We start from the raw sequence: 8,523 nt of genomic DNA, 5'->3' as shown, positions 1-8,523 counted from the left end.
CAGCAAGTCTCAGGATCTTCCACTCACTTTATTTTTTCATAAGTATAGTTTCTGGGAAATGAACTCAGTGCAAACACTTTGCCAACTAAAGCCATCATCCAGCCATAGGATTTCTTCCTTAAAGGCCAGAGTTTCCCCTCTAGGATGAGACAGCAGCACTTAGGTCCTGAAAAGAACGTACTGGCTTACTCCCCGTGTGCTCTGCACATTGTTTCTTTGTGGTAGTTCTGCACCTCGGCCCAAACAGCAATGCTGTGTGTTCACGCTGTGACTCTACCGACGTACCTCGAAATAGGCAGAGTTCTCCTGAATGTGCTGCTCCACGCACTGGCACAGCTGTAGGATCCAGCTCCACTGTGTCTGCATGGCCGCTCTGTACGCCTGAGGGAGGAGACACAGTGAAAGCTGGGCAGATCATTGGAATTATTACATTTAATATATAATAATATTTAAAACACTCATCTATTTGAGGGCTTCTTATTTAATGCAGCGTATTTATCTTTCATAAAGAAAAAATACTGTAGAAAGCACATCTAATTCATGAATTGTGAAACCTGTTTATGTAGAAGGTGCAATTCCTGGCCTCCCAGGAGGGGGCGCTCTGTGTGCATTAAGGATGTCTAAAGCCTGATCTAGCGAATGTCACACTGCTCCTGTCCTGTGGTCAGGCACGTGTTCCTACAGATGTACACTTAGCTGCCTCTGGGGATCTAGCAACACATAATATTATTTGCTCCCTCAAACTAAGCTACATTTCTGCTTGTTACACATGGTAAGTACACAGAACACCATCAGATGAATTTACCCACAAGGAGCTCCATGGGTCCTAAAAATAACCTGCTACCTTTATCCTAAGAGATGGTGAAGAGAAGATCAGCATGACTTGTTGGGACAGTTATTTTCGAGCCACACTGTAGTAAGCACTCAGAAGTGTTTTGTTTTGTTTTGAACTAGCGGGCAAGGTTTATGGTTGCTGATGCATCAGCCCACGCCTCGACCTTTCTTACCTCGATGGTCAAGCGGGCTGGGTGGTTTTCCAGAAGCAGCTGCTCTGCGATCTCCTGAACAGCTTTAATGCTCTCCTCCTTCTGCTCCAGCTCCCGCATCAGCTCCTAGCGAGGAAGCATCAGGAAGCGTATCAGAAATACGGCAAGCTCTTCAGGTCCAGCGCTGGCACCTGAGCCAAGCGCAGCCGACTCACCGCGTGGTAGCTTTTCTTCCGGGCGACACTGCTGTTTCTCTCACTCCAATCATAAGCAACTTCCGACTCCTCCTTTTCATTCAACCAGATAAGCTCGTTAGTTGCGCGGGTTACAAAGTTGTGGAGTGTATCGAGATGTCGCTCCTGATTTCTGGATGTATTCTTTTTAAGGAAAACCCATTGTAAGAGTCAGATCCTTTCGCAACAGGCATAAAACAGAACACTTAAAGCAAACAAATTAAAAAGAAAAAGAAAATACTTACCAAGAGTTTAGCGTACTGACTCTCTAATCTGTGCAACTTATCTGTGTAAGAGAGTTTCAGAGGCGCTGTCATCTGAATCTAAAATATGGAAGCAAAGGCATGGGGAGTTAGGGACGCTAAGTTCTGACTAATACTAATTACTGAGTTACAGGGTCTTTAAGTAAAAAGAAAATAGTATCAAAATACAATAAAATATTTAAAAGCACAAAAATTCATATACCTCACTAATTTTAGCTTCCTTAAGGCTGGATTCAAATTCTTCAATGGCTCGGTGAACATTTTTATGGTTTTCTAAATGGCTTTCAACACTTGGCAAATCTGAGCCCCATTCAGTGCGGTCCAGCTGCACCTAAAAGAGTAAAATAATGATTTACAGAAGAAGGAGGAGGAGGAAGAGGAGAAGGAAGAGGAAAAGGAAGAAAAGGAGGAGGAGGAGAAGAAAGAAGAAGAAAGTAGTAGTTGTTGTTTCAAGAATAAGACTGGACAACTGAGATAAACATTACCTGCATCTCATCAACCCAGTTCAAGAGATCTTGAACAAATTTCATATTGACTTCCTCTTCTGTCAAGTTCTGATCCAGCAAAGACGACTTGAGAAGGGGCTTTCGGATCTGCATTAGCTTCAGAGTCTGTAATGAATTTGGCTCTACCCCTAAACTGAAGTTTGGAGCTACAACTGAAGGGAACCCAGGTGCATACACCGGAGTAACTGATGGTGTCAGGCGGGAAGTCATCCCGGACGACAAGCCAGAAGTCACGCTAGAAGACGTCAAGGAAGGGGTTAAACTCTGGGTTAGCCCTGAGTTCAGGCTGGGGTGTAAGGTTTGTGCAAATCCTGAGTTTAAGCTTTGAGTGATTCCTGATATCATGAGCTTGGTCTGTTCCGTGGTCAGCATGCGTCCTTTGCTGTACACCGAAGAACATTCGTTCCTTAAGGCCATAATCTCATCACGCAGCTTTGCAACCCTGGGAAGAACACAGAGGCATGTGAGGTGGGACAGAAAAGACTAATGCAAACTGCTGGCTTTAGCCAGTGTATCAGTGCTGGCTCTGCAATGGCATCCATCAGTCATGTACTGCCGCTGCAAGACTCTAATGGTAGCGCTGGCCCAAGAAGGCACACAGGAGCTCTGCTTCCAACAATTGTTCTGCAAACCTACTTGCTTGAGAAATGCCTATTTTGTTTTTAAAAAACATCACTGAAACCATCTTGATAAAACTTTGCCTCATGTTTAATTTTTAATGAGTATCACACTGTGAGGACTCTCCACATTATTAATTCTTATAATTGTCATTTATAAGGAACATAATTATATACCATAAGGCGATGGTTCTATTATTCGATATTTAGGATAATAATTTTTTATAAGCCACGTCTGGCATGAACATAAGGTTTTTCTAGTTTCATCTAATTATCTACAAGAAAATAACCACTGGCTCGCAGAAGTGGGAGCACTGGCTCAAACGTGACTCACGACGACGGACACAGAGACAGAGACTACGGTTCGCCAGATTCTCTTCCCTCTGCTCCCATAACCTTCTCAGATAGGTTTTGGATTTATTGTTTATTTTTTGATGGTCATTTTCCTCCTGAGGTAGAGTCTTGCTATGTAGCTCCTGCAAGCCCTGGTATCTATAATTCTTTCCAGAGAATCCACGTGGGTGCCACCATACACAGCTTTAGCTACACATGTCTCTTTTTCTAATATTTGATTATGACCATTTTCATAACAGAGTAAACAGAAAACTGATGAGAACCTTTTTTACAATTTTTCTTTTTCTAATGTTATAAATTACCCTTTTCTTCCTCTTCCTCCTCCTCCTCCTCATCTGGAGGTCTGAGGACTAAACCTAGGGCCTTAACTTTGGCTTACTTAAATATTCACTCTGCCTCTGGATCCCATCCAAAGACCCACATAAATATCCTGAACACTTGGAAATAAATATAGGCATTAAAAATATTCATTTTAATGGCTGCAATATTTCTGTGACAGTACATGTTAAGGAGAATGACATTCTGTGACAGAGGGAATGGACAACCAATGACCAGCCCAACTTGAGATCCATCCCATGGGCAAGCAGCAATCCCTGACACTATTAATGATATTCTGTTATGCTTGCAGACAGGAGCATGATTTTCTCTGAGAGGCTCCACCCAGTAGCTGACTCAAATACAGACACCCACAGCCAAATAGTGGGTAGAGCTTGGGGACTCTATGGAAGACTAGGAGGAAGGACTGCGGACCTCTGAGAGGATAAAAACTCAACAGGAAGACCAACAGAGTCAACTAACCTGGACCCTTGGGACTCTCAGAGTCTGAACTACCAACCAAAGGACATACACAGGCCGTACCTAGGCCGCCCCACTCATGTGTAGTAGATGTGCAGCTTGACCTTCACATGGGTCCTGAACACTGGAATAGGGCAGGGGGCTATCCTAAAAGCTGTTGCCAGTATGTGGGATATGTTCTTCTACCTGAGCCGCTTTTTCTGGCCTCTGTGAGAGAAGAAGCACCTAGCCTAGCAGAGACTTGAACTGCCAGGGTCAGGGGATACCCAGGGGGCCCAGCAGTTCAGAGGAAAAGGGAAGGGGTTAGGGAAAGAATTGTGGAAGTGGATGACCTGGAAGGGGTCAGGGAGTGGAATGTAAAGTGAATAAGTTAAAAAAAAAAAACTAAAGTAGATTTTTTTAAAGTTAATTATACATGTTGATTCTACTTGTTTTTATAGAAACATCATGATTCACACACTGTATATTGTATATTCCCATTATGTTCTCACACTTACTGGAAAGAAGAACTAAGGATTGCTCCTACCTCTGCACCAGCTGATCGGCCTGGTAGTATTTCCCATCTATCAGAATCTGTACATCAATCACATGCTGGCGTAAAAGGTTCTCACATTCAAGTATGTACCCGGCAATCTCTGCTTCATTCTGAAACTGGACTCCCGACTCTAATCTTTTGGAATCCTATATTTAAAAGAACTCGGCATTAATTCCATAAAGACAAAGGTCCAAACCAGCTTTAAACATCAAACTCCAAAATATTAGGAGAGACGCCTCTTGGGGCTTTATTTGTTTTGTTTCAGACGCATGCCCTTCGCTCCCTGCCTCCCCGGCGAGGAAATGGCAATCATGATCCTTCAAAGCTTCTGCAGAGAACAGGTCCTAGGAGTCAATCAACTGTTGTGGAAGTTTCCCGTTTACCCGAGCACACACCAGCCCTCTACAGCAAGCCCTAGCCCTTGAAGTCGACTTACAGACTGGAGAGCATTTCGGGCGAGGATGAGTTTGTCTTCGCAGCTGACACTATCCCTCTGAACTCGGGTGGCAATCTGCTGCAGCATATCCAACCTAAAAGGGTCAAAGGGAAAAGAGAAAAAAAAATCTTCTTTTTTTGAAGTCAAAGAGCTAACCAGTCCCCAAATACGACCCCTGTAAGGAAGGAAAGACAACCTCATGCTGAAGATTGCGTACCTGTGTCCATCCAAGGACTCATTACTGAAGCTAATGCAGGAGTTGATCAGCGTGGGACCACAATGAACGGACAGGAGATTCTCATTGGAATCCAGACTAGTCCGAGTGCTGGTGGTGTTACTAAACACAGAGTCACTGCTACGGTAACTGTAGCTACTACTCTGCATTTTCGGTCCTGAAATGCTGTCCTAGGACCATGCGAGGAGAACTTCTACCAGGTGAAAGGCAGTCTAAAAGGAGGGGCAGGGCTTTAACGGATCCTTAAATATGCTGTGGCGTGCATATGCAATGCACTGCAAATACTATGCTGATAACTATTCTAAAGAATCCTGCCTACAGCCATTCATTTGCTTGCTGAGGTTTGCCTTTTGTAGCCAGCATTAAAGCCCTGCAAGTACGGGCAGAGCAGGACGATTGGGCGTCACTGGGAAAGATATGCCAAATATTTTCACCAAGAGTCATCCAGCTTCAACCACCTAAAAAACAACTCAGGTACACAGGAGCCCGGGCAGCACCAGTGAAGGTAATGCTATCAATACCAAGCACCAACCAGAAACACAAAGCTCAGATCACACAGCTGGACAAATGCTGGACAGCAAGCAGATCCCACGTGCTTCCTAACACAAGGTAAAATGCTGGACTAATCAATAAGTCAATAATCAATAAGCAAGCACACAAATTTAATGAGAAACCAAATCTGTTTCCATTTGACCATCTCTTCCATTGTTCACCGCATTAAATTAACTGGAAAAATGTTCAATTACTTTTCTTTGTGTGATAAACTCTCTCTCCTAAGCCACTACTGTTTGGATTCTAAAAGCCAAAGACTCCACGCAGAATATTGGCTCAGTAACTAAGTGTGAATGTGTCTGGGCTTGCTTCTTCTTCACACAGACTAGTACAGGCCCCAAGAACATTGATTCTTCCCTGTTTGTCTTCTACACACTCCGAGCCACATAGCTATAATTTGCAATACCTGGTCTGTGCCCACAAAAGACTTGTGTCAAGAAAAATGAAGGTTTTTATCTAAATACTTCCCTACCTCCAATTCTACAAAGCCAAACTGAGTTAAACATTTTAATTTTCAAAGAGCATTTACCAAGTAAAAGAGAACAATTAAAATCAGGAACAGCTGCGCCTTGCACTTATACAATTTCTGTGTACCAGGAAAGGAAACATTTCACACACAAAACCTCATCTGTTACAGATGAAGAAACTGAGGCCTCAACACTGAAGAACTTGTCTATGATCACATGACTTCCAAGTTGAAGTAATAAACCTAACCCAGAATAGACTGGCTCCCCAGTCTTGAAGTCTCAACCGCTTTATTTCATTAGTGTGCTGTTGTGGTTTGAATGTATCTCAAAAGCGCCATGTGCTGCAAACACAATCCCCAGTACAGCATACCGAGACACGGGAAGATCGATGACGTCATTAAGGCTCAACCCTCATGAATAAATGAGTGTCACTATCAAAGGGGCAGCTTGGTTCCTGCGGCAGTGGCTAATGAAGCATTGGCTCTCCTGTTTCAGTGAGCATCTGTTGTCTCCTGTGCCGATCTGATTGCTCACCGGCCACCTCGCTTCAGTCTCCTTTCTGCCCTCTACCAGGGGAAGGTGAAGCACACAGGTCTTCAAAGACGCCAGCCCTGGACAGCATCCCTCAACCTCTGCAACTCCGAGTCACCAACTTCTTCCCTTCTTTTTTTTTAAAGTATGAGACAGTCTTTTCTATAGTCCAGGCTGAATTGCAACTTGCCCTGCCCCTTGTTTAGCTTCCCAAGTACTGGGCTTACAGTAGACTTGCACTGTAACACAAGCCTAGATAATAAACTTCTTTTGTGATATGTATGCAGTCTGTAACAATACAAAGTGGATTATGATGCACATTAAAATTCTGATACTGCTGTAGTGACCAAAACTATCTTTTCTTGGTGTCTTTAATTCAAATGGCTCATTTAATGCTTCATTTTAACTACCTGTAAGGGCTGCACCCTAAGCATTTACAGTTCATTTTAGTTCATAGGCTGCTTATGTAGACATGGTAACTTTATGAGTTAACAAGGATGCAGCCAGTAATAAAGGGTGGACTTGCCTTTGCATTCATATGTAATATATTATCTTTAATTCATTACTCCATGGCAACACTGAAGTCGGTGTCTAAGACAGTGAGGACACAGCTACACTGCGTGTCTCTGTTTTGTGCTTGGCATTGAGCAAAGGCACTGGTAAGGGACCCAAAATGATAGCTCCTCTCTACATTCTCAGAGCGGATACCTAAGTAACAAGTGGCTTAAACACTCCATGAAGAAATATGAAATTATAACCAAGGAAAGAACCCTGAACAATACTCAAATAATTAGTCATTAAAAAAAATAAAGGCATATGAGCCAGCCTGGGACACTACTGGAGAGAACATGGAGGCTGAAGTCAAGGAAGGAGCAGGAGTAAAGAGAAGCAGCAAGTGAGGCAGACTCCCTGCCAAAAGAACCGACCACACTACCCCTGTGACGAGGGGACGATACAACCCAGCACAGGACAGCTCCTAAGAGACAGGCAGAGTGGCAGCTCTGCAGCAAGAGCTGCCTGTCACACATGCCTTTCTTTCGCTGTGAGGAGGGACACCAAGGACAAGCTTCCCGTACTGCAGTGGGGCTGTAGGGTTACAGCCTCAAGGAGATAAGCACACGGGACATGGCTGGGCAAGCGGCTTCGGGTAGAGCATTTGCCCAGAAGGTCTAGAACCTCTGCACTTGGACGAGCGGGTGGGTGGGTGGGTGCTTCCTGAAGGCTAAGGTGTGCCTTCCTGCGCCATCAGTGAGGTACAGTTAGAGCACAGGCCAGCCTCTGCCTCACTAAGTCTTCTGCTTCTACTTCCCAAATGCTAGATTTGCAGGCAAGTGCCGTGCAACCACTTTTATGTGGTGCAAGGGATGGAATCCATGTTTTTGTGGATGCTAGACAAGTACTCTAACTGAACACACCCCAGCCTCTCTTGCATTTTAAAGGGAAGGCCTTCTACCACCACAAGAGAAGGCAGCCATATGAAAAACTTCAACAAGAAACAAAATAGCTAGTCCCTAACCTACCAGCTTCCAAACTTGAGCCCTGGTAATTTATGGTCCCTTGGAGAAAGACTTCTGGGTACTTTTTTGTTTTAAACTATAATATCTTGTTAGATGAGACTCCACACAGCAATCCAACCTACCAGGTCCTTTACATAGTCACTAATTTACTCTTTAACTGTTCTTGTTAGCATTTCTAGATAGGGAACTAGAAGGGGAAAAAAACCTAAGAGACTTATCCAAGGTCATACTGACAAGTCAATGTGAAATGTGATTTGTGTGAGCCTCCAGTCCCCATGAGAGGCCATGTCTCATACAACACAAGGGACAGCTCCTGAGGAAAGACCAAGGTTGAACTCTGCCCTCCACTCACACATACACATACACATAAGTGCCCAGGCAGACATGACCACACACACAGAGTGAAAAACAAGTCAACCATCCAACAAAACAAAACCACGTTCTCAGAGCATGAGGATTGAGGCCATCCCTCAGTGGGCTCCGGTCTAGGACAGCA

The 8,523-nt window shown here is 44.1% G+C and overlaps 1 protein-coding gene across 35 annotated transcripts in view; it reads right to left on the bottom strand.

Moving 5' to 3' along the window:
- Dst (dystonin) overlaps positions 1-8,523 on the bottom strand; it is a 400,775-nt gene that overhangs the window by 143,224 nt on the left and 249,028 nt on the right. For 31 of the 35 annotated variants that reach the window (XM_006495666.4, XM_006495690.4, XM_006495691.4 and 28 more), the window contains 8 exons: positions 4,726-4,819; positions 4,281-4,435; positions 1,968-2,430; positions 1,685-1,813; positions 1,465-1,542; positions 1,202-1,363; positions 1,008-1,112; positions 286-381 (listed from right to left, as the gene is read on the bottom strand). In XM_006495666.4, the coding sequence (XP_006495729.1) occupies positions 286-381; positions 1,008-1,112; positions 1,202-1,363; positions 1,465-1,542; positions 1,685-1,813; positions 1,968-2,430; positions 4,281-4,435; positions 4,726-4,819 (1,282 nt within the window). Of the gene's footprint in view, positions 1-285; positions 382-1,007; positions 1,113-1,201; positions 1,364-1,464; positions 1,543-1,684; positions 1,814-1,967; positions 2,431-4,280; positions 4,436-4,725; positions 4,820-4,942 lie in introns of all 35 variants that reach the window. The other 4 variants (XM_006495686.4, XM_006495680.4, NM_010081.3 and 1 more) reach the window with 4 other exon arrangements.

This window comes from Mus musculus, chromosome 1 (assembly GCF_000001635.26).
Source record: "Mus musculus strain C57BL/6J chromosome 1, GRCm38.p6 C57BL/6J".
NCBI lineage: Eukaryota > Metazoa > Chordata > Mammalia > Rodentia > Muridae > Mus > Mus musculus.
This window is presented reverse-complemented; position numbering and strand designations above follow the sequence as displayed.